Source organism: Nerophis lumbriciformis, linkage group LG01, assembly GCF_033978685.3.
Source record: "Nerophis lumbriciformis linkage group LG01, RoL_Nlum_v2.1, whole genome shotgun sequence".
Lineage (NCBI taxonomy): Eukaryota > Metazoa > Chordata > Actinopteri > Syngnathiformes > Syngnathidae > Nerophis > Nerophis lumbriciformis.
In genome coordinates this window covers 7,903,904-7,931,170 of record NC_084548.2, presented here as the reverse complement: position 1 = coordinate 7,931,170, position 27,267 = coordinate 7,903,904, and the positions used below count along the sequence as shown (strand labels likewise).

At 39.6% G+C, this 27,267-nt stretch overlaps 1 protein-coding gene across 1 annotated transcript; it reads left to right on the top strand.

The window, feature by feature from the left end:
* Window positions 1-342: 342 nt before the first annotated feature.
* Window positions 343-25,897, top strand: LOC133614797 (prestin-like). Its single transcript, XM_061973054.1, has 18 exons — window positions 343-539; window positions 614-753; window positions 7,418-7,528; window positions 7,604-7,731; window positions 10,062-10,226; window positions 10,339-10,491; window positions 12,938-13,020; window positions 13,324-13,471; window positions 14,736-14,849; window positions 14,925-15,002; window positions 18,837-18,932; window positions 19,051-19,157; window positions 21,318-21,387; window positions 21,650-21,739; window positions 21,858-21,998; window positions 23,180-23,234; window positions 23,386-23,498; window positions 25,856-25,897. Exons 1-18 carry the CDS (start codon window positions 397-399, stop codon window positions 25,895-25,897), a joined length of 1,977 nt encoding a protein of 658 aa, XP_061829038.1. The 5' UTR covers window positions 343-396.
* The last annotated feature ends 1,370 nt before the right edge of the window (window positions 25,898-27,267 follow it).

Sequence of the window (27,267 nt, the reverse complement as noted above, 5' to 3'; positions counted from 1 at the left end):
TTTGGGGGAACTATAGTAGAAGGAGCAACACGTTGGTTTCTCGTGCATATGTGCAGTTTTTAGCGCCGTGCTAAAGTGCACAAAACAGCAACAAAAGAGGCATTAAAGTTAGAGAAGGGGAGCAGAGAGAGAGAAAGAGAGGTGGGTTGTAAATGCTGTGCAGTGTGTAGAGTTCAAGGCTGTTCTCCACCCTCCTGGACTCACGTGTATATGTGTGTGTGTGTGTGTGTGTGTGTGTGTGTGTGTGTGTGTGTGTCCTGCAGATATCCTCTAGGTCTAGGACGTCATTGCTGCCTTATTAGTTTGTACTACTAAATATATTTTCCGATTACATGCAGAAAAGTCGCTTGGGCACGTCGAAAGTGAAAGTGTGTTGTCGTCAATCTTTTTTTCTAGATGGAGGACACCGTGCAGGATGGCGATGTTGACGGCAGGACTTCCTCTGTCCCTGTGGCCCTGGACCAAGGCCAGCTGGACATAATTGGCCAGCGAGTAGACAAGTCCTTGTCCTTCCTAGAGAGGGTCAAGGCGCAATGTCGGTGAGTAAATTGATTCTGCCGTGTATTCTCTCAGCTGGATGCGACGTTTAATAACTGCGTGTGTACTCTCCTAGATTTTCAGGTCCCAGGGTAGCCAGCGTTCTACTAGGTTGTTTTCCTGTGCTGTCATGGCTGCCTCACTACTCCATCAAGGAGAGCGCCATCAGAGACTTGGCGTCTGGCCTGAGTGTGGGCATCATGCATCTGCCACAAGGTAGGGGATTGAAGTGATATTACGTATTGCTGTGGTTCTCAAACTTTTTGTTCCCCCCCTAAAGTACCACATCGGAAAAAATGTGGCTCTCCAAATACAACCATAATGAGCAACATTAAAATGCAGTAAGATAGTAGGCCTAGGTATTCATTAAAAACAAGGCAGAGTTTTTACTTAACAGTAGAGCTGTCCGATAACATCGGCCGATAAATGCTTTAAAATGTAATGTAGAAAATTATCTGTATCGTTTTTTTTATTATCGGTATCGTTTTTTTGTTGTTTTTTAATTAAATCAACATAAAAAAACACAAGATACACTTACAATTAGTGCACCAACCCAAAAAAACATTCACACAAAAGGGTTGTTTCTTTCTGTTATTAATATTCTGGTTCCTACATTATATATCAATATATATCAATACAGTCTGCAAGGGATACAGTCCGTAAGCACACATGATTGTGCGTGCTGCTGGTCCACTAATAGTACTAACCTTTAACAGTTAATTTGACTCATTTTCATTAATTACTAGTTTCTATGTAACTGTTTTTATATTGTTTTACTTTCTTTTTTATTCAAGAAAATGTTTTTAATTTATTTATCTTATTTTTTTTTTTTTTTTTTAAAGTACCTTATCTTCACCATACCTGGTTGTCCAAATTAGGCATAATAATGTGTTAATTCCACGACTGTATATATCGGTTGATATCGGTATCGGTTGATATCGTTATCAGTAATTAAAGAGTTGGACAATATCGGAATATCGGATATCGGCAAAAAGCCATTATCGGACATCCCTAATATATATGTATACATACATGTATTCATACATATACATATTCATACATTAGAGATGCGCGGATAGGCAATTTATCTCATCCGCAACCGCGTCAGAAAGTCGTCAACCATCCGCCATCCACCCGATGTAACGTTTGATCAGAACTGCATCCGCCCGCCATCCGCCCGTTGTTATATATCTAATATTAATAAAAAAAAAAAAAAAGGGTGAAAACTACGCGAATTGCACCTTGTGCAGACAAGATTTTTCGATCGGACACGGAGGAATTAGCGATGTAAAAGACCACGTTGGGACAAAAAAACACAAGTCTAATGCCGTTGCTAGCGATACAAGTGGAAAACTTTCAACGTTTTTCGTCGCCCAAACAGATTCTTTGGATGTGATAAATGCCGAAGTTTTATTTACGGAGGCAATAATTGAGCATGGACTTCCAATTGCACTGGCTGATCACATGGGACAGTTAATAATGTAATGCAACCTTTAAAAATCATTACGCGGTGATCGCGATCCCAAAAATAAACTTTTCTTGCATGATAATGTCCAGAAAAATTCGCTTTATATTACTATAGAGTCCTTTTAACGAATGAGTTTGATGGTTTATCACAAACCTTAAATGAAATTCCATGGCCACCGTCCTGCTCTCTATATCAACCAGGGTGAGCCCCACCCCTTTCGTGAGCGCACTGAGCGCGGAGTGACCCCTTTTACGCGCCCCCGGCAACAGGGGTGGCAAGCAGGTAAGCTGCGCGGGCGGAGCGCGTGGAGTGACCCATGTTACGAGCCCCCGGCCACGGGGGTGGCGGGCAGGTAAGCTGCTTACCTGCTGCGCGTGACGCCGGCCGCGGCGAAAGCGGACGAGGCGGGGTGTCGGTGCGGTGGGCGCGGTAGTGACCCTGGACGTGCGTCAGGCCCTTCTCGCGGATCGCCTCAGCTACGGCTCCCGGTGGGGCCCTCTCGGGGGAAGGGGCCTCGGTCCCGGACCCCGGCGAGGCGTCCCTTCTCCCTCCGTAAAAGTGTCCATCTCTTTTTTTTTTTCTCTTCTGTTGTGGCATATGCAGCAGGTGCCTGCTCGTTTTTCGTATGTGGGTAACAACATTTAACTATGTATATATATTTCCCAATTGGTTTAACTGCCACCCGCAAAAAAAAAAAAAAAAAAAAAAAAAAAAAAAAAATCTAATTAATCCGCCCGACCCGACCCGCGAGCGGATAAAATCTTTTTTTTTTTTATTTCATCCGCCCGATACGCGGATAATCCGCGGACTCCGCGGTTGTGTCCGCAAACCGCGCATCTCTATCATACATATATATACACACATTTACATGTATATACATATATAAAGTCATTTAGCCTTATATAGGTCAATAATTCATTATATTGATCTTGAACCATATTATTTTTTGAGCAAAAAAACAAACAATCCCACTAAAATTCTCAGGGATCCAAAAGGGTCCCACTCATAAAAGTTTTTTTTTTTTTTTTCAACACTTTCATCTCTCGATCAACTTCGGATCCATCCGTAGATTACAAGTTATGATTATTGTTTTATGTTTTTTGCTTGTTTTTTCAATGCGCAATTGTTATAGAAAACGTTTTTTAAGGCAAACGCAAAATATGCAATATTATTATTATAATTTTTAATTGTTTTACTTTCTTTTTTATTCAAGAAAATGTTTTTAATTTATTTATCTTATTTTTTTTTTTTTTTTTTTTTTTAAAAGGACCTTATCTTCACCATACTTGGTTGTCCAAATTAGGCATAAAAATGTGTTGATTCCACGACTGTATATATCAGTATCGGTTGATATCGGTATCGGTTGATATCGGTATCGGTCCACTAATAGTACTAACCTTTAACAGTTAATTTGACTCATTTTCATTAATTACTCGTTTCTATGTCACTGTTTTTATATTGTTTTACTTTCTTTTTTATTCAAGAAAATGTTTTTAATTTATTTATCTTCCATCCATCCATCCATCCATTTTCTACCGCTTATTCCCTTTGGGGTCGCGAGGGGCGCTGGAGCCTATCTCAGCTACAATCGGGCGGAAGGCGGGGTACACCCTTGACAAGTCGCCACCTCATCGCAGGGCCAAAACAGATAGACAGACAACATTCACACTCACATTCACACACTAGGGCCAATTTAGTGTTGCCAATCAACTTATCCGCAGGTGCATATCTTATTTTTTTTTTTTTTTTTTTTTTAAAAAGGACCTTATCTTCACCATACTTGGTTGTCCAAATTAGGCATAATAATGTGTTAATTCCACAACTGTATATATCAGTATCGGTTGATATCGGTATCGGTTGTTATCGGTATCGGTAATTAAAGAGTTGGACAATATCAGAATATCGGATATCGGCAAAAAGCCATTATCGGACATCCCTACTTAACAGGTATATTTAATATTTTGGGCCATTGTTACATTACACACAATTTGAACAGTAACACTGTTTGAATATAGGAAAATAAAACACTGTACTTGAATCAAGTTATTCGTTGGTGTACCACTAGATCAGGGATGTCAAACTCGTTGTCATTGAGGGCCACATCGCAGTTATGGCTGCCATCAGAGGGCCGCTTGTAACAGTGTATGAATTTGCCACTGGATTTCATTATTAATTATATACATTGTTTAATGTAGACTGTCAATTTTACAGTAAAAACTGTACATTTACAACATTTTGCTGTAAACTATAGTGTTTTTACAACATTTTAAGGTAAATGGAAAAACAGTCCCACTGTTATTTTGGGAGGGGTTTACGGAAAAAGCTGGCAGCTTATTTGCCCGAATTTTTGTGTTAAATTTACATGGAAAAACAGTACAAGTTATTTCCATTTACAGTAATACCCCGTTAAAAACGGCCACCGTAGATTTTGCAGTCAAAAACTGGCAGCTCAGTCAAAAGAATTTTAACGCAAAAAAGAGTACTGTATTTTTCGGAGTATAAGTCGCTCCGGATTATAAATCGCACCGGCCGAAAATGCATAATAAAGAAGGAAAAAAACATATATAAGTCGCATTTTTGGGGGAAATTTATTTGATAAAACCTAACAGCAAGAATAGACATTTGAAAGGCAATTTAAAATAAATAAAGAATAGTGAACAACAGGCTGAATAAGTGTACGTTATATGAGGCATAAATAACCAACTGGTATGTTAACGTAACATATTATGGTAAGAGTCATTCAAATAACTATAACATATAGAACATGCTATACGTTTACCAAACAATCTGTCACTCCTAATCGCTAAATCCCATGAAATCTTATACGTCTAGTCTCTTACGTGAATGAGCTAAATAATATTATTTGATATTTTACGCTAATGTGTTAATAATTTCACACATAAGTCGCTCCTGAGTATAAGTCGCACCCCCGGCCAAACTATGAAAAAAACTGCGACTTATAGTCCGAAAGATATGGTATATACATTGTTTAATCTAGACTGTCGATTTTACAGTAAAAACTTTACATTTACAAAATGTTACTGTAAAATATAGTGTTTTTAAAATTTTTTTACAACATTTTAAGGTAAATTGAAAAACAGTACCACTGTTATTTTGGGAGGGGTTTACGGAAAAAGCTGGCAGCTTATTTGCCAGAATTTTTGTGTTAAATTTACATGGAAAAACAATACAAGTTATTTTCTTTTATTCTGGCAACTTAGCTGCCAGTTTTTCTACCGTAAAACAAATGTACCGTCTTTCCATTTACAGTAATACCCCGTTAAAAACGGCCACCGTAGATTTTGCAGTCAAAAACTGGCACCTCGGTCAAAAGAATTTTAACGCAAAAAACAGTAGTAGTTTTTATCAATTTACAGTAATATGCTGTAAAGAACAACGTAACATTTATTGTCATTTTTATTAATTTGATGGGTAGTTTGCTGTAAAGTTAAGTATTTTTATTTAGACAAAAACATGTTTGGAAAGTATGATAATATACTGTAATATTTGTTGCAATATTGGGTACCATTAAAGTTTAAAAGGCATGCAATTTCAAGCAGTACATATATTTTTTCTTTTAAAATGAAAAAAATCAATTACATTTAGTGAGAAAATATGAAGTACTTTATTGACACATATCCTTTCCAGGATTTTTTTTTTTTTGTCATAAAAAAATACAATTATGTGTGCTTACGGACTGTATCCCCTGCAGACTGTATTGATCCATCAATCAATCAATCAATCAATCAATGTTTATTTATATAGCCCTAAATCACAAGTGTCTCAAAGGGCTGCACAAGCCACAGCGACATCCTCGGTACAGAGCCCACATAAGGGCAAGGAAAAACTCACCCCAGTGGGACGTCGATGTGAATGACTATGAGAAACCTTGGAGAGGACCGCATATGTGGTTAACCCCCCCCCCCTCTAGGGGAGACCGAATGCAATGGATGTCGAGTGGGTCTGACATAATATAGTGAGAGTCCAGGCCATAGTGGCTCCAACATAATAGTGAGAGTCCAGTCCATAGTGAATCTAACATAATAGTGAGAGTCCAGTCCATAGTGGGTTCAGCAGGAAACCATCCCGAGCGGAGACGGGTCAGCAGCGCAGAGATGTTCCCAATCGATGCACAGGCGAGCGGTCCACCCCGGGTCCCGACTCTGGACAGCCAGCACTTCATCCATGGCCACCGGACCTGTGTGTCTCCCCCTCCACAAAGGAGAGGGGGGCAGAGGAGAAAAGAAAAGAAACAGCAGATCAACTGGTCTAAAAAAGGGGGGCTATTTAAAGGCTAGAGTATACAAATGAGTTTTAAGATGGGACTTAAATGCTTCTACTGAGGTAGCATCTCTAACTGTTACCGGGAGGGCATTCCATAGTACTGGAGCCCGAACAGAAAACGCTCTATAGCCCGCAGATTTTTTTTTCGGCTCTGTTTTTTTCCTTCTTTATTATGCATTTTCCGCCGGTGCGACTTATACTCCGAAAAATACGGTAGTAGTTTTTATCAATTTACAGTAATATGCTATAAAGAACCACGTAACATTTATTGTAATTTTTATTAATTTGATGGGAAGTTTGCTGTAAAGTTAAGTATTTTTATTTAGACAAAAACATGTTTGGAAAGTATGATAATATACTGTAACATTTGTTGCAGTATTGAGTACCATTAAAGTTTAAAAGGCATGCAATTTCAAGCAGTACATATATTTTTTCTCTCAAAATGAAAAAAATCAATTACATTTAGTGAGAAAATATGAAGTACTTTATTGACACATATCCTTTCCAGGATTTTTTTTATTTTTATTTTTTATTTTTTTGTCACAAAAAAATACAATCATGTGTGTTTACGGACTGTATCCCTGCAGACTGTATTGATCTAAATTGATATATAATGTAGGAACCAGAAATATAAAAAAATAAATAAAAAAATTTATTTTAATTTTATTTTTTTTAATTTCTTGTGCGGCCCGGTAGCAATCGATCCACGGACCGGTACCGGGCCACGGACCACTGCACTAGATGGATAATGGTACATGTAAATAAATAATAAATGATAAATGGGTTATACTTGTATAGCGCTTTTCTACCTTCAAGGTACTCAAAGCGCTTTGACACTATTTCCACATTCACACACACATTCACACACTGATGGCGGGAGCTGCCATGCAAGGCGCTAACCAGCAGCCATCAGGAGCAAGGGGTGAAGTGTCTTGCCCAAGGACACAACAGACGTGACTAGGATGGTAGAAGGTGGGGATTGAACCCCAGTAACCAGCAACCCTCCGATTGCTGGGCATGTGCCACAGTTTGAGAATCACTCATTTATTGTATCAAAAATAATCAAAATTGTCTCTCTAAATATTAGTGTTATCTATGCATATCTCTGTTCCATTATTTTATACGCAGGTATGGCCAACGCCATGTTGGTAGGCGTTCCTCCAGTGTTTGGCCTCTACACGTCACTCTACCCGCTCGTCATCTACGCCATATTTGGCACTTCGAAACATCTCTCTTTGGGTGACTGTCTGATTCTGCCAACGAATAACGCTGGAAATTACTGAGAGTGGACGCTGTTGTTTGTTTGTGTAAAAGGAACGTTTGCCGTCCTGGCCATCATGATCGGGTCCGTCCCAGCCGTGGTGGAGTTGCCGAGCAGCGGTGCTGAGGCAGCTAAAGTCAACTTAGTCGTCCAGCTTACGTTAATCTGCGGACTCATACAGGTACGCACATACAACATGTGTTGGTAGACAACACAACACAAACACACACCATCGCCGCAAAAAGTGAATAAATTTCGGAGTTCAACCACAATTTCATAAAAATAAAATATGCCTCAAAAGTCAAGCAAAACTTGGGAGTTGGTGAAACCATCATTGTACATCAAAAAGGAGAAGTGTGATGATAACCATAGAACAGGAAATTTAACTTTTTGCAACCTAAAAAAAGGTGTGTGGCTGCTCAGTACAATACAAGCAATACTATTGATTTTGTGATACTTTTTTTGTATATATTTTATTTGCAGAAATCACACATAATCTTAATCAATCCAATAAAAGAAAATGGAAAAAAACCCAACCCAAATTAAGCTTCACAAGACTTACAATACTGCGATGAGGTGGCGACTTGTCCAGGGTGTACACCGCCTTCCGCCCGATTGTAGTTGAGATAGGCTCCAGCGCCCCCCCGTGACCCCGAAGGGACTAAGCGGTAGAAAATGGATGGGTGGATGGAAGACTTACAATAGAAATGTACAAAGACATTGAAAAAACATACAAATACAATACTTATTGCATACAATACTAAAAAACTATATTAACAGCAACAACAGCATCAATAATAATAACATCAATAATAGTGTTTGTTCTTCCCGCTAACGTCTCTTTGTGCAAGCTGAGCAGACAGATACCATGTTGCCAAAAAAGACTCAATTTGAGGTCCTTTTATAAGAGTTGTTACTTGAAAAAGTGTAAAAGAAAAGAAAACTATGTTCATGATTTATTCGAGATACAAAATAACTTTTTCTGTGACATTCCAACATAAAATAAATGTATTAAAGCAAATATGCTAACTCAATGCTGAATGGCCATAGAGATGCTACTGCTTAGCAATTAGCGATTTTATAGGGTGATTTGGAGACCTCCAAACAGGACAATTGAATACACAACTAAGATACATAATACAATCCAACAGCTGACGTGTAATAAGTACAATACTTACAGGCAAACACTTTGCAGGGCTCAACAAGGATCACGACTGGCACATTTAGCTATTGGCAGAATACAACTCTCTGATACATAAAGTACCTGCAAATAAGACCCAGAAATTCTTACTGTTATGCTGGATCCACTATGGACTGTACTCTTACAATATTATGTTAGACCCACTCGACATCCATTGCATTCGGTCTCCCTAGAGGGGGGGGGGGGGGTTACCCACATATGCGGTCCTCTCCAAGGTTTCTCATAGTCATTCACATCGACGTCCCACTGGGGTGAGTTTTTCCTTGCCCTTATGTGGGCTTTGTACCGAGGATGTCGTTGTGGCTTGTGCAGCCCTTTGAGACACTTGTGATTTAGGGCTATATAAATAAACATTGATTGATTGATTGGTTGAAATGCAAGAAAAAAAACTCAACAACCGGGCAACACTGTATATTACTTGTGTTATAATAACAGAAACAATATGTATCATTATTATCATCAATTCCATCACTTTCACAGCCCATCCAACCATCCATCTTCTTCCGCTTTTCCGAGGTCGGATCGCGGGGGCAGCAGCCTAAGGAGGGAAGTTCAGACTTCCCTCTCCCCAGCCACTTCGTCCAGCTTTTCCCGGGGGATCCCGAGGCGTTCCCAGGCCAGCCGGGAGACATAGTCTTCCCAATGTGTCCTGGGTCTTGCCCGTGGCCTCCTACCGGTCGGACATGCCCTAAACACCTCCCAAGGGAGGTGTTCGGGTGGCATCCTGACCAGATGCCCGAACCACCTCATCTGGCTCCTCTCGATGTGGAGGAGCAGCAGCTTTACTTTGAGCTCCTCCCAGATGACAGAGCTTCTCACCCTATCTCTAAGGGAGAGCCCCACCACCCGGCGGAGGAAACTCATTTAAGATGTACATCAAGCAAGAATGGGAAAGAATTCCACCTGAGAAGCTTCAAAAATGTGTCTCCTCAGTTCCCAAACGTTTACTGAGTGTTGTTAAAAGGAAAGGCCATGTAACACAGTGGTGAACATGCCCTTTCCCAACTACTTTGGCACGTGTTGCAGCCATGAAATTCTAAGTTAATTATTATTTGCAAAAAAATATATATATATGAGTTTGAACATCAAATATGTTGTCTTTGTTGTGCATTCAATTGAATATGGGTTGAAAAGGATTTGCAAATCATTGTATTCCGTTTATATTTACATCCAACACAATTTCCCAACTCATATGGAAACGGGGTTTGTACATCAACAATATGATTTGCCTGAGAAGCTGGAAGGGACCAAAAAAAAAAAAAAGATGATGGATGGATCACTATAATAAATACTCTGTGTACTTCATCCAGCTTCTACTTTATATGCTGCGCTGCGGGGCTGTGTGTCGCTGGTTGTCTGACCCCGTCATCGGAGGCTACACTACAGCTGCCGGCCTGCATGTGATCGTGCTGCAGCTGCCCCTCATGACTGGAATATCTGCACGGCGACACATTGGAGTGCTGGCTGCTGCTTGGGTCGGCACTGACACAACACACCATTTTACTAATAATTATGGTTCGCTTAGAAAAGTGTCCTCGTTCCATGTTGGAGATGGTTACAGCCTGACGGATTGTGTCTCTTTTCCAGACTTTAAAAGACATCCTGTACGGAATGACCAGCGTGACACCTGGAACTCTGTCAGTCTCTTTGGTTGCTATGGCGACACTCAGTGCGGGCAAGATGCTGAATGAGCGCTTTAAAAATAAGCTGCCTGTCGCCATACCTTGGGAAGTTCTACTGGTGAGACTCAGGCACACCCACACGGACATACGCCATGATTAACTAATTATTAACTCTTAATTATGCATATTTGTCCATTCATATCTGTGCTTGTAAAATAAAGTAGTGAATCAAAGTCCACAATATGGCATTCTTCTTTTTAAATTACATTTAGAAATAGCCTAAAATAGAAAATTACATTTGAATTAGAAATCTGAAATTATATGATTTTTTTAAAGTAAATTAATGGTATTTAATTACTTTTTCAATGTTGACAATACGGTGTGAGCATTATACGGAAAATATTGGCATCATTTTACATTAAACATAGTTGTAATGATTGTAATTAATACATTTGTAACAGTGAATAGTACTAATTGTAAAAAAAAGAGAAGAAAAGGTTATTCAATACAATCTATTTAATGTGTTAAGGCTTTTCTAGTAATTTGACATAAAATCAATGTATACATTTGCAACAATCAATTTTACTAGTTGTTATGTTGTTAAAAAAAAACGAAGTATTTATTTATGCGTATTTGTCTATTCATATCTGTGCTTGTAAAAAAGTAGTGAATCAAACTCCACAATATCGCATTCTTCTTTTTAAATGACATTTAGAAATGGCCTAAAATAGGAAATTACATCTGAATTAGAAATTTGAAAATATATCAGTTTTTATGAATGAATGGTATTAATTACTTTTTTAATGTTGACAATACGGTGTGAGCATTATATGGAAAATATTGGCATCATTTTACATTAAACAAATAGTAGTAATGATTGTAATCTATACATTTGTAACAGTCAATAGTAGGGATGTCCGATAATGGCTTTTTGCAGATATCCGATATTTCGATATTGTCCAACTCTTTAATTACCAATACCGATATCAACCGATACTGATATATACAATCGTGGAATTAACACATTATTATGCCTAATTTGGACAATCAGCTATGGTGAAGATAAGGTCTTTTTTTTAAATATTAATAAAATAAAATAAGATAAATAAATTAAAAACATTTTCTTGAATAAAAAAGAAAGTAAAACAATATAAAAACAGTTACATAGAAACTAGTAATTCATGAAAATTAGTAAAATTAACTGTTAAAGGTTAGTACTATTAGTGGACCAGCAGCACGCACAATCATGTGTGCTTACGGACTGTATCCCTTGCAGACTGTATTGATATATATTGACATATAATGTAGGAACCAGAATATTATTAACAGAAAGAAACAACCCTTTTGTGTGAATGAGTGTAAATGGGGGAGGGAGGTTTTTTGGGTTGGTGCACTAATTGTAAGTATCTTGTGTTTTTTATGTTGATTTAATAAAAAACAAACAAACAAAAAAAAAACGATACCGATAATAAAAAAAACTATGCCGATAATTTCCGATATTACATTTTAAAGCATTTATCGGCCGATAATATCGGTATCGGACATCTCGAGTCAATAGCACTAATTGTAAAATTGTAAAGAAAAGAAAAAGTAAATCAATACAATATATTTAATGTTTTTAAGCTTTTTTAATAATTTCACATAAAATCAATTTAGAAATTGTATAACAATCAATTTTACTAAGTATATAGTCAATTAAAAAAAAAGTAATTAAATACAATTTATATTTCATATATTCACATTTAAAAAAGGTCTAAAATAAGAAAGCATTTGAAGAAAAAAATACGTAATTTTAATTACCTGTATTTAGTTACTTTTTCAATGTTGCCCGTATAATGTTACAGTAAATATTGGCATCATTCTACATAAAACAATAAGTTACAATGTTGTAATTCATAAATATGTAACAATCGAATGTATTAATTCTAAAGAAGAAGTAATTAAGTATAATTTATTTAACCTTTTTAAGTTTTTCCAACAATTTGACATAAAACCAATTCATGAATTTGTAACAATCAATTTTACAAATAGTTCAATTGTAAAAAAACAAAAAAAAACATAATTAAAAACAATTTGTTTGAAATTTTAAAATGTTTACAATAATTTTACAAACTCAAATCATACATCTGTAACAATTTAACTAATTTTAAAACAGTTTTAACAGTTTTTTTTAATTTTACAATTAAAATAAGTAATGTACTACAAATTATTTTGATAAAAAAATATTGCAATATTTATTATACTACAGTATTACTGTATAATTCTCACATTATACTGTCAATTAATAAATTACAGACCTTCAGCCCATCATGTATTATTAAAACCTCAACACAGAGGGAAATATATATATCTAAAAAATAGTATAAATTAATTTGAATAATGTATTTATTTCATATCAAGCAAATGATTAATTAGTTAGCATTTTTATATCTGCCTAATTATGCAAAGCTGTCAAGGCTTTAACCTCCAGTTGAACTGAGTGGGCAATATGCTGTTAACATAATAACAAGGAATGTGTTGTTCTTTTCCAAACTGTGCATTAAATCTGTGATTGTTTCCTACAGATTGCCTTGGCCACTGTCACGTCTGTGCAGATGGACCTGGCTGGACAACACGCAGTCCAGGTGGTTGGAGACATTCCCAGTGGGTCAGTAGAACGCTTGCATTGTCTCTTTTTCATTGTTTCACCCTCTTGCAATACTAATTTCTAATGCTGTTGTTTAGGAATAAAAGCTACTCGTTGACCGACCTATATTTTAATCCTTTTTCTCAAAATGCTTCACATGTGAATCTTTATTCCTTGCTTGTTTCTGGCTATTGAAACAAAAGGGATGCCAAACTTATTTGTTATTTTTTAGTAAATCTACACTGATTTACAAGATGTACACTGATAGTCAATTAAGTCAGTACATACTGAAATGTATCACAGTTTTTTCTTCCTATTCTGCAGCCTGTCCGCCCCCATCCTGCCCTCCCTCTCCAAGGCCAGTGAGCTCTTCATCCCAGCTCTGTCGGTCGCTGTGGTGGGCTTCAGCTTCCACACAGCCCTGGGATCGGTGTTTGCACGCAAACATGGCTACCACTTTGACTCCAGTCAGGTACAGACGTTCTTCTAATTACATTTTTTTTGGACTCCTAGTTCAGGGGTCGGCAACCCGCGGCTCCGGAGCTGCATGCGGCTCTTTGATCACTCTGATGCGGCTCAGCAGCTTACTTGCTGAACCCCCCAATTTTCCCGTGAGACTTCCGGATTTCAGTGCCTCTCGCAGAAAACTCCCGGGATTAATATTCACCTATTTTCACCCTTACAGTTATAATAAGGGCGTGCCATGATGATACAACATTTGGCGCTCTCTACAATCTGTATTAACAGCGTGCCAGCCCAACACTTGTTATACAATATACAGCTTCTGCTTGCACACGTACGTGACAGCAAGGCATACTTGGTCAACAGCCACACAAGTTACACTGACGGTGACCATATAAAACAACTTTAACACTCTTACTAATAATGCGCCACACTTTGAACCAAAACCAAACAAGAATGACAAACACATTTCGGGAGAACATCTGCACCTTAACACAACATAAACACAACAGAACAAATACCCAGAATCCCATGCAGCCCTGACTCTTCCGGGCTACATTATACACCCCTGCTACCACCAAACCCCGCCCCCACCCCAACCCTGCTCCCTCACACATCAACCCCCCCCCTCTCTGTGCGAAGAGTTAGGGCTGCATGGGATTCTGGGTATTTGTCCTGTTGTGTTTATGTTGTGTTACGGTGCAGATGTTCTCCCGAAATGTGTTTGTCATTCTTGTTTGGTGTGGGTTCACAGTGTGGCGCATTATTAGTAAGAGTGTTAAAGTTTTTTTTTTATACCGCCACCGTCAGTGTGACCTGTGTGGTTGTTGACCAAGTATGCCTGGCTGTCACCCACATGAGCAAGCGGAAACACCATACAACGTGTGGCTGATCAGGCACGCTGGTTGTAGTGGGTGCTATATGCTGTACTATCACGGCACGCATGACGCTGGCAAGCGCCATTCATTTAAAACTTGCGTGCCGCACCAGCTTACAAATTCCATATAAAGGTGTGGGCAGCGTGTCTGAGACCCCTAGTTTATACATAGCAAAAAGAAAACTTTGTATTCAGTGTTATTACATTTAAAATTTCAAAAGAAATGTGCGGCTCCCATTGTTTTCTATAATTTGCGAAACTGGTCAAAATGGCTCTTTGACTGGTAAAGGTTGCCGACCCCTGTCCTAGTTGAACTCCAAACGCAACATAACAAAAACAACCACAGTGTTATTTTTTTCCAAGATCCTATTTCTTTTTTCAACCCATCCCCGCTTAGGACCTGCTGGCTCTGGGTTTGTGTAACTCCATAGGAGCCACCTTCCAGTGTTTTGCTGTCAGCTGCTCCTTCTCACGCAGTATGGTGCAGGAAAGCATTGGGGTCAAATCCCAGGTATTGTTAAAAGGGAACACTTGTAGCTTTGAGTATTGTCATCCAAATATGCTTCTTCTCATTGTCTACTTTTAGATGTCAGGCTTGGTATCAGCCATGACCATTTTAACCGTTTTGCTAAAGATTGGTCATCTCTTTGAGCAGCTGCCAAAGGTAAAATCTAATATCCCAACTGTTATTAGTCATGTTTGCCTTATGAAAAAGACTATTGCCACAATGACAACGATGAGTAATAACCAGCATGCGTCTTCCCACTCGCCAGTCCAGCTGCGTAGCAGATTAATTAAAAGTGATAAACCCATTGTTCCCACTGTAAAGCCCAGAGGGGAAGTTTAGATCAGTTATGATGGCCGGCAAGGGACAACATGCAGGAACATCAAAACAATCGGCAAAACCCAAAACCAGTGAAGTTGGCACCTTGTGTAAATGGTAAATAAAAACAGAAAACAATGATTTGCAAATCCTTTTCAACTTATATTCAATTGAATAGATTGCAAAGACAAGATATTTAATGTTCAAACTTTTTTTTGCAAATAATCATTAACTTAGAATTTAATGGCAGCAACACATTTCAAAAAAGTTGGCACAGGGGCATGTTCACCACTGTGTTACATGGCTGTGGAAGACCCTTGCTTCCGGGTGAGTTCTCAGGACCATTCTAGGGAAGACATTGTCGTGAGATGGTTTAGACTTCTTTATTTTTTCGGGAACAGAGTCTTTGGCGTGATTTTCAGCAGCTGCCTTTTCTTACGTGAGCACACGAGTGGTTTCCTTCCGTCCGCCGTCTGCTTTTCAGCAGCACGTCGCCGTCGTTCGCGTGGTAGCAGAGGATGGTTTCCTCCCGTCCGCCGTCTGCTTTTCAGCAGCACGTCGCCGTCGTTCGCCGTCTACTTTTCAGCAGCACGTCGCCGTCGTTCGCGTGGTAGCAGAGGATGGTTTCCTCCCGTCCGCCGTCTGCTTTTCAGCAGCACGTCGCCGTCGTTCGCGTGGTAGCAGAGGATGGTTTCCTCCCGTCCGCCGTCTGCTTTTCAGCAGCACGTCGCCGTCGTTCGCCGTCTACTTTTCAGCAGCACGTCGCCGTCATTCGCGTGGTAGCAGAGGATGGTTTCCTCCCGTCTGCCGTCTGCTTTTCAGCAGCACGTCGCCTTTGGCGTGCTTTTCAGCAGCGGCCTTTTCTCCGTCTCGCTCTCGCGGTGTACTGTGCTCCGCGTCTTGCCTCTGGCTCTCCACCTCTCCTCCCGTCTCTCTCGGCTGTCACCCTTTTATACACAGACAGATTATCTGATTGTGCCCAGCTGCCCGACCCACGCACCTGTAGTCCATTCGGACGCGGGTCCGCAGGCCACGCCCCCTCGCCGCCATCTTGGAGCGGGCCCCGGTGTCGGACCGCCGGCCCCGCCTCTCCACAATGGCCTTTCCTTTTAACAACACTCGGTAAACTTTTGAGAACTGAGGAGACCAATTTTTGAAGCTTTTCAGGTGGAATTATTTCCCATTCTTGCTTGATGTGCAGCTTAAGTTGTTCAACAGTCCGGGGTCAGGTCTGGACTACAGGCAGGCCAGTCTAGTACCCACACTCTTTTACTACGAAGCCACGCTGTTGTAACACGTGGCTTGGCATTGTCTTGCTGAAATAAGCAGAGGCGTCCATGAAAAAGATGTTGTCGGCAACATATGTTGCTCCAAAACTTGTATGTACCTTTCAGCATTAATGGCGCCTTCACAAATGTGTAAGTTACCCACGTCTTGGGCACTAATACACCCCCATACCATCACACATGCTGGCTTTTCAACTTTGCGCCTATAACAGTCCGGATGGTTCTTTTCCTCTTTGGTCCGGAGGACACGACGTCCACAGTTTCCAAAAACTATTTGAAATGTGGACTCATCGGATCACAGAACACTTTTCCACTTTGTATCAGTCCATCTTAGATGAGCTCGAGCCCAGCGAAGCCGTCTGCGTTTCTGGGTGTTGTTGATAAATGGCTTTCGCTTTGCATAGTAGAGTTTTAACCTGCACTTATAGATGTAGCGACCAACTGTAGTTACTGACAGTGGTTTTTTAAGTGTTCCTGAGCCCATGTTGTGATATCCTTTACACACCAAATGAGCTAATATTTGCACAAAATAACAAAGTTTACCAGTTCGAACGTTAAGTGCCGTATTTTTCGGAGTATAAGTCGCAGTTTTTTCATAGTTTGGCCGGGGGTGCGACTTATACTCAGGAGCGACTTATGTGTGAAATTATTAACACATTAGCGTAAAATATCAAATAATATTATTTAGCTCATTCACGTAAGAGACTAGACGTATAAGATTTCATGGGATTTAGCGATTAGGAGTGACAGATTGTTTGGTAAACGTATAGCATGTTCTATATGTTATAGTTATTTGAATGACTCTTACCATAATATGTTACGTTAACATACCAGGCACGTTCTCAGTTGGTTATTTATGCCTCATATAACGTACACTTATTCAGCCTGTTGTTCACTATTCTTTATTTATTTTAAATTGCCTTTCAAATGTCTATTCTTGGTGTTGGCTTTTATCAAATAAATTTCCCCCAAAAATGCGACTTATACTCCAGTGCGACTTATATATGTTTTTTTTTCTTCTGTATTATGCATTGTCGGCCGGTGCGACTTATACTCCGGAGCGACTTATACCATACTTGCCAACCCTCCCGGATTTTCCGGGAGACATTCAGCGCCTCTCCCGAAAACCTCCCGGAATACATTTTCTCCCGAAAATCTCTCGGAATTCAGCCGGAGCTGGAGGCCACGCCCCCTCCAGCTCCATGCGGACCTGAGTCCAGTGTGCGCACACAAGGAGACGAAGCAGAAGAACGAGACCGTAGTTGAAGAGCGCAGGGGAGACACTTCTCCAGGGCCGATGTATGCTCGGGGCAACACCCCTCACCACGACTTTAGGGTGAATGATGAGTCCAGCGATTAGTTGCAAATCTTGCTTTATTGATTGCTTGCACACAGCCAATCCAACACAAAACCAACTATTCCCTCCCCGCACTCACGCTACCCTTTCTTCTCTCGCTCACACACTCACTGACGTCACTCACCTCACATGCTGTCACCTATTAAAGGGCCACACACACACATACTCTACTCTCATAACACACAGTACAGTTAGTAGAACAACTGTGTTTTCATTACTGTGTATTTGATAGGTGCCATTGCTCCGGAATTGTATTGCATTGTACTTTCAAGTACAACAATGAGTAGATGAGTGTTGTGTGTGTGTGTATATGTGTAAATAAATGAACACTGAAATTCAAGTATTTATTTTATTTATATATATATAATACAATAAATATATATATAGCTAGAATTCACTGAAAGTCAAGTATTTCAATATATATATATATATATGTATATATGTATATATATATATATACTGTATATACAGTATATATATAAATATATATATATATATATATATATATATATATTTATATATATGAAGTACTCGAGTTGATGAATTCTAGCTGTAAATATACTCCTCCCCTCTTAACCACGCCCCCCACCCCCCACCTCCCGAAATCGGAGGTCTCAAGGTTGGCAAGTATGACTTATACTCCGAAAAATACGGTATCTTGTCTTTGCAGTCTATTCAATTGAATATAGGTTGAAAAGGATTTGCAAATCATTGTATTCTGTTTTTATTTACCATTTACACAACGTGCCAACTTCACTGGTTTTGGGTTTTGTAAAACCAAAAATATACAATTACCATAAAACACATCACATTTGTCCCTGTCACGATACAAAGTCATGTATCAACAACACACAACTGCAGGAAACTCTTCTTAGATATTAATAATAATAATAATAATGTCAGTAGTCAATGGTTGTTGTCACTGTTTGTCGTCCTATCGATGCATTGTAATGTATCAGGAATGAATGCTGTATGAATGGATGGCGTCCCTCAGGGTTTGTCTTGGCACTACTAGCTGATTGTGTGTTCCAGGCCGTGTTAGCAGTGATCATTGTGGTCAATCTGAAGGGGTTACTTGCTCAGTTTAAAGATGTGTTTACGCTCTGGAAGACTGACAAATTTGACCTGGTAATGTACACGTCACACACACACACACACACACACACACACAAATGTTCTACTAGATTATCATTACAATGGTTTCAAACCGTGCCAATCCATTAACTTTTCTCCTCTCCTCCTCCAGCTAGTGTGGGTGGCATCACTGATTTCAACCCTGGTCCTAAACCTGGATGTTGGTCTGGGAGTAGCCATCGTCTTCTCTCTGCTCACGCTCATATACAGGACACAACAGTCAGTATTTCATTCATGGCGCGCCATCTTTACAGTATTCCATCTTTACAGTATTCCTGTGGAGTTGTTTGAAACTACATCAGGAGGTTGCCCACAGCCACAGCTGTTAATGCCAATTCTATTATTAGAGCCAGTGTTTCCCACAGGGCAGGCATCTATTTGTGGTGGTGTGGTCGGGGGGCGGGGGGTGGCGGCGGCAGCGGCGATGACCAAGAAGAACGCGGAGTTGGAATATAATTACAACACTTTATGTACATATTTATATACAGATTTGAACAATTAGTTATTCACTGAAATATATTTATTAATTGTGGTTCTTACAAAAAATATATCTTATAAAATATAAAAGCTAAAATGTCTCTTAAAGCTCTGCCCCTTTAATTAGTGCATACTGAATAATTTAACTTTAGCCTACTACTACAACCATATTATTTACCAGCAACATAAAGTGAAACAGATGCAGAGGTGTCCTGCCACAGTCAGTCAACCTCCTCCTCCTCCTCCTGCTGCTGCTGAACAGGTCGCACTGGAGCTAGTCGCTCTATGTTTTGTCGTGGTCCTCTCTATAAGGCACATAAGAATATAAATTAGGACCCTTTTCATGAGAAAAGTGCATTTCTGATCTGACCCTGCTTTATTTTTCAGTGTTTGCTGAGTCTCACCTGTTCCCTCCGCCCTAGCTGGCTCTACATGCTGCCTGTCTTCCTCCTCTCCTACAACATCTCCCTGCGTACTTACTATCCCTTCCTCCTCACCCTCTCTTACTGCCTCAGCTGCGCCAGCTGCCACAGCTGCGGCACTAGTTGAAGCCTGGAAGTATCGGAAGCAAATTAATTTTCACACTGATGGACGTCTGTTCACTTTCCTTATGAGATTTCTAAGTGTCTACACCGTTTTGATAATACCTCCTGTGGTCCGGACTGTAGGCCTAACTCCTCTCCAAGTCGAGCCCTTTTCGGCCGTTGAAAATATTTTTCTATACTCATCTGTGTGAAGGAGTGAACATCCAACATTAGAATTTATTACTAACGAGCAGAAGCGCTCTATGTACAGTGTCGTCTAACCTTAAGCGGCAGCAGCTCAACACATGCAGGGTTCAACGTTAAGGTTTTTTTCTACTTGCCCGACTTCTCAAATCTACTTGCCCCAATAGTTTTACTTGTCCTGCCTAGGTTTTTTTCTGGCTGTGTAGTGCTCATGGCTTATATCTTACTAAAATCCTTCCCGTTGACTATTTACAACACTACACAGTAATTATTATTATTATCTATAATTACATTTAAATGGCATTGCATACATGTAAAATTAAATGCTATTTCACATTATTTGACCAGTAGCAGTTACACCCATCTGAACAGGTCAGCCACCTGTTTAAAGCCCGATCACAGTTGAAATCTTGAAATGAAGGGCCTTTAATGGCCAAAACATTACCTGGACAACATTTTAACAGCTGGTTGGCTCAGATTTTATTCTTTTCATTGCATTCACATGCTGCAGTAGACAGTGGACATTTTAGCTTGAGTATTAATGTAGTATCTGAAGCACCGTCTCCACGTGTGTTTATTGACAACAGAGTTATAACCTGGACACGTTAGCTCGTCGGTATGAGAACAGGTGATTGTTATTACGTGCGTCTGCCCCGGCCCCCGAGTCAAACAGCGGCGGTGTTAATGAAGCAGCGTCAGGCTGCTCACCGTCAGTGAAACGCTCGGTGAAATCGCGGATTAACGTTAAATATATGACGAGCCGCGAGCGATGCAGCTATAACCTATCTACCTATAACTTATATTACCCTCATATTTTGATCCGGTCGGTCCGTTCTTTTACTCCGTCGTCGTCGTCTTCTTCTTCTTCTTCTTCTGGCCCACCAGGTGAATTAAGTGCTATTGGCGGAGTTACAATGCATAGTAGGCTACCGCCACCTACTGCACCGGAGTTGTAACTACAAGGTACATTCACAGACAGAGTCCCATTGCTTTTATGAGCGGTCGAGCGAGTCAAAAGCCGAAAAATCCATTTGTGGCGGACGTAATTCTTTCGTGGCGGGCCGCCACAAATAAATGAATGTGTGGGAAACACTGAGAGCATTTATTGTATTTATTTATCAATGTCAGTATAGTGAGTGTGTTAGTGTTGTGACGAACTCATGAATATTTCCAGCTCCTCCACTGCAGTGTTGGGTCAAATTCCTGGTACGGACTGTTACGGAGACATGCAACTTTACACGGAGGTATTTTCACTCTTGTTGCCATATTTTACTTAGTACTCTTTGTAAGCTTCACACGTGTAAAAATGTGTCGCCTTTGTTCCACGCTTGACTGGAGAACGTCTCATGCTCAGGCTTGAAAAAGGCAAGAGATACAAATCTTGCAGATTAGTATGAAAATATATGTCTACAAATTTGGGTCGAGCCAAGTACATTAAAGTTTATGAAGATGGCTAATTTACAGTATGTTTTATCAAGGTTGCATGATTATGGTGGTTTTTTTCAGGCAAAGTTAATTCCTGGCGTCACCATCATTTCCTGTCCCAACCCACTTTATTTTGCTAACTGTGCACTGGTCTTCAGTGGGATCAAACAGGTGAATACACACGCACACACACACACACACACACACACACACACACACACACACACACACACACACACACACACACACTCGCCAGAGCTGGTCGACAGTGTTTTTATTTTGCATCCAGATAGTGAGTCATGTTGAAAAGGACAACGCAGAGGTCGTCCAAACGTCATGCTCCCAGTTACTGACACACCGTCACTGCTTGGTTCTGGATCTCAGCGCCGTCCACTTCATGGACTCTGTTGCCATGACGAAACTTTGCGAGGTAAAGACCCAAAGTTTAAACCTGGGATTTATGTCTATATTTATCTTACTATATGTAGCACAAGTAAGAAATAAAAATGCTCGTTTTTTTAACCTACAGTAAATTGGGGTCCTAATAATATTGTTCAATAATTCATGTTTTTTTTTAAGCCTAAAATAAAAACATGTAAGATAATTAAAACTTTAATTAAATCCTGGGGTCGAGCCTGGTGTTAAGGTTATTTTCCTTTTTGGTCCGGAGGACACGACGTCCGCAGTTTCCAACAACAATTTGAAATGTGGACTCGTCAGACCACAGAACACTTTTCCACTTTGTATAAGTCCTTCTTAGATGAGCTCAGGCCCAGCGAAGCCGACGGCGTTTCTGGGTGTTCTTGATAAACGATTTTCGTCTTGCATAGGAGAGTTTTAACTTGCACTTACAGCTGTAGCGACCAACTGTAGTTACTGACAGTGGGTTTCTGAAGTGTTCCTGAGCTCATGTGGTGATATCCTTTACACACTGATGTCGCTTGTTGATGCAGTACAGACTGAGGGATCGTAGGTCACGGGCTTAGCTGTTTACGTGCAGTGATTTCTCCAGATTCTCTGAACCCTTTGATGATATTACGGAGCGTAGATGGTGAAATCCCTAAATTCCTTGCAATAGCTGGTTGAGAAAGGATTTTCTTAAACTGTTCAACAATTTGCTCACGCATTTGTTGACAAAGTGGTGACCCTCGCCCCATCCTTGTTTGTGAATGACTGAGCATTTCATGGAATCTACTTTTATACCTAATCATGGCACCCACCTGTTCCCAATTTGCCTGTTCACCTGTGGGATGTTCCAAATAAGTGTTTGATGAGCATTCCTCAACTTTATCAGTATTTATTGCCACCTCTCCCAACTTCTTTGTCACGTGTTGCTGGCATCAAATTCTAAAGTTAATGATTATTTGCAAAAAATAAAATGTTTATCAGTTTGAACATCAAATATGTTGTCTTTGTAGCATATTCAACTGAATATGGGTTGAAAAGGATTTGCAAATCATTGAATTCCGTTTATATTTACATCTAACACAATTTCCCAACTCATATGGAAATGGGGTTTGTAGTAAAAGAGACTCTAAGCACAAAGTCATGTGGCCATGTGACATCTTACTGTATTTCTGTGCTCATGAGGCATGTGTGTGTGTTTAATAGTTTGTGCACCACTTGGAAGCCCAAGGTATCAGTGTGTTTCTGGCTTCCTGTCCAGGTTAGTTCCATTTTTCCATACACTTCATGTGTGTCGTTTGTTTTCCCAGCTGCTCTTTGCATACATTAGTATGTCCATTTTTTGTATGCAGGGTAATTCTTTGACAAATATCGCACTGTAAAACTCGAGTTTTGTCCTGTGTTGCCAATAGAGAGCCTTTTATCCCAGCTTCGCCATCAGGCCATCCCGTTCAGCTCCTCCGTCTTCCCCTCCGTACATCACGCTGTCAACCGTTGTCTCAACACCCGGCACGTCCTTCTTGAGGTATGTCGTGCCTTAAATAATTTCAGTCCAACGTTCAAATAAATACATCACAGCATATCATAGGAGTCTCTGTACACATGAGCTGACATCAGAGTGATATTTCTGGCAATGTAATGACATCCTTGTTGCATGCTTGCTTTTCTCGCCATGATGTGTAGATATGTATTGTATACATGTTTATATATGTGTGTGTATATATATATGTGTATACTAGGGGTGTAACGGTACGTGTATTTGTATTGAACCGTTTCGGTACGGGGGTGTCGGTTCAGTTCGGAGGTGTACCGAACGAGTTTCCACACGGACATATTAAGTAGCGTAACGCACGTTGTGTAAACAATGCACACCGAGGCACAACACACGGCATGCTAGCAGCTAACGGGCTACGATAGACTGACCGTACGTCCTCTTTTCACCGGACATGTCCTCTCTTGCGGAGTTTCTTAAGTGCCTCAAATGTCCGGCATTTTGAGTTAGGGTTGCGTGTATTTTCAATGTACGTTCAGGGTTAAGAAGGGGTTAAAAACAAAACAAATTGTGCGCGCAGCAGCATTGGTGAGGGAGGGGCAGAGACAGAGAGAGAGAGAGAGTTATGATAAACGCGCATGCGTCGCCAGGCTCTGCTTTTTATCCATAGATTTATCAGATTTATTTTTTTATTATCTATAGCATGGGTGTCAAAAGTGTGCCCTGGAAGCCATTTGCGGCCCACAGCTAATGTTTTAAAGGCCCACGGCACATTCTAAAAATACTATTAAAATAAACAAAAACATAACAAAAGTGAAATAAAAAAGCTTAAAGGTTAAATGTAATTTAGAAAAAGTTGCAATGTTGACTAATAAAACAAAGCTGTTTTTTTTTTCTTTCAAACTATCATTGCTCAAAACATAATATTGAATCAAAATCAATGTTATTATGAATCATTGACCTATCCAAGGTTCCGATTACTTCACATCAAATATTCCACTAAGAAAAATATTTTTGGTGGAAGATTTTGCAAATTTGGTAAATAAATAACCCCAAAATGTATATTTTGTTGTTTTCTTACTGTACCGAAAATGAACCGAACCGTGACCTCTAAACCGAGGTACGTACCGAACCGAAATTTTTGTGTACCGTTACACCCCTAGTACATATGTATATATATGTGTGTCATACTTGCCAACCCTCCCGGATTTTCCGGGAGACTCCCGAAATTCAGCGCCTTTCCCGAAAACCTCCCGGGACAAATTTTTTCCCGAAAATCTCCCGAAATTCAGGCGGAGCTGGAGGCCACGCCCCCTCCAGGTTTATTGTTAGGCAGTTTCATTAACGTCCTCCCAGCCCGGCAACAACACACAACAACAGCAGTCACGTTTTCGTCTACCGTAAAGCAGTTCGTCTGCCGTAAACAGCAATGTTGTGACACTCTTAAACAGGACAATACTGCCATCTACTGTACATGCATATGTGACAATAACATCTAGGGCTTTTAGAGAGTGCAGTGCACAACTGCGCACACAACAAGGAGACGAAGCAGAATACATCATCAGAGAGGGTGTTCAGCATGGATAGAAAAATTGTGACAGAGAATAGAACAAGGATGGACAATTCAACCCTTAACTCAACAATGAGTAGATGAGTGTTATGTGTGTGTATATGTGTAAATAAATGAACACTGAAATTGAAGTATTTCTTTTATATATATATATATATATATATATATATATATATATATATATATATATATATATATATATATATATATATATATATATGTATGTAATAAAATAAATATATATATATAGCTAGAATTCACTGAAAGTCAAGTATTTCTTATATATATATATATATATATATATATATATATATATATATATATGAAATACTTGACTTGGTAAATTCTAGCTGTAAATATACTCCTCCCCTCTTAACCACGCCCCCGCCACCCCCCACCCACCACCTCCCGAAATCGGAGGTCTCAAGGTTGGCAAGTATGATGTGTGTATGTGTATATATATGTATGGATACATATACACATATACATATATATAGATATAGATGCACATATACGTGCTTGTGTATGTGTATATATACATGTGTATGTATGTATATACAGTACAGGCCAAAGGTTTGGACACACCTTCTCATTTATGACTATTTACATTGTAGATTGTCACTGAAGGCATCAAAACTATGAATGAACATGTGGAGTTATGTACTTAACAAAAAAAAAAGGTGAAATAACTGAAAACATGTTTTGTATTCTAGTTTCTTCAAAATAGCCATCCTTTGCTCTGATTACTGCTTTGCACACTCTTGGCATTCTCTCGATGAGCTTCAAGAGGTAGTCACCTGAAATGGTTTTCACTTCACAGGTGTGCTCGAAGCTCATCGAGCCACAGTACTACCCACAGTAGTAATAATGGGTAAAACTGCAGCGTTGTCTTTGGTGGAATACATGGAAGTAGTGTGAGAGTCAGTGTGAAGAAATAAAGGCATTTATGCAGGCCAAACTGCTCTTGTACAATCTGGTAAAGTTCCACGCTCTTTAATGACACCTCAAGGTTCGACAGCCAACATTGTAACTTGCATTAGAATATTTCATATATTTTTTAAATGCATTGTGTTATTGGTTTGACTCATTTTTATGCAAAGTTATGTTCCTCTTCATTTCCTTAAAAGTGTATTCATCTCCTAAAAGGTGACAAGGCTATGAAAAGAACATTTCTAAGTGGGTTACAACTTAATGAAGGAAAAGTGGTTGCCATGTCGAGATCTGTTGGGAACCTCTGTTCTTCGGCATGTTTTAAATTTAGGAATGAGTGGAAGAAGAACATTTGTCTTTTCTGACTTAAAATCTGCATGGTAGTCTCTTACAGTCATGCAATTTGCCCAAACGACATGACAACATGTTATCAGATAGAGCTAAAACGATAAGCTCGACAGATAAAGTCTCTTATCAAGTGCATACCAATGTTTTTGTCCGATAATGCATTCACATTTTTTATGTGTTTTGCAATCTGTTCTCAGGACTTAACATCCGATGCCAGTTGAATGTACAACGTGGACTGCAGCACGTCCTCTGTATGTAAAGATCAGGAATCTACATGTAACCGAGTCTAACCAGTTAAAGGGGCCACATACCACATTTCGAACTTTTCAGAATTATGTTTGTTTAAAATGTTGCACTTTTGTCAGGTGGATTACAAACCCCGTTTCCATATGAGTTGGGAAATTGTGTTAGATGTAAATATAAACGGAATGCAATGATTTGCAAATCCTTTTCAACCCATATTCAGTTGAATAGGCTACACAGACTTCAAACTGATAAACATTTATTTTTTTTGCAAATAATCATTAACTTTAGAATTTGATGCCAGCAACACGTGACAAAGAAGTTGGGAAAGGTGGCAATAAATACCGGTACTGATAAAGTTGAGGAATGCTCATCAAACACTTATTTGGAACATCCCACAGGTGAACAGGCAAATTGGGAACAGGTGGGTGCCATGATTGGGTATAAAAGTAGATTCCATGAAATGCTCAGTCATTCACAAACAAGGATGGGGCGAGGGTCACCACTTTGTCAACAAATGCCTGAGCAAATTGTTGAACAGTTTAAGAAAAACCTTTCTCAACCAGCTATTGCAAGGAATTTAGGGATTTCACCATCTACGGTCTGTGATATCATCAAAGGGTTCATAGAATCTGGAGAAATCACTGCACGTAAGCAGCTAAGCCTTCGATCCCTCAGGCTGTACTGCATCAACAAGCGACATCAGTGTGT

Bases quoted from the DNA above. Each gene is read 5' to 3' on its own strand.
- LOC133614797 (XM_061973054.1), top strand. From the start codon at position 397: ATGGAGGACACCGTGCAGGATGGCGATGTTGACGGCAGGACTTCCTCT. The intron at 540-613 runs GTGAGTAAATTG...GTACTCTCCTAG, and splicing joins AGGGTCAAGGCGCAATGTCG to ATTTTCAGGTCCCAGGGTAG. The intron at 754-7,417 runs GTAGGGGATTGA...TTTTATACGCAG, and splicing joins CATCATGCATCTGCCACAAG to GTATGGCCAACGCCATGTTG.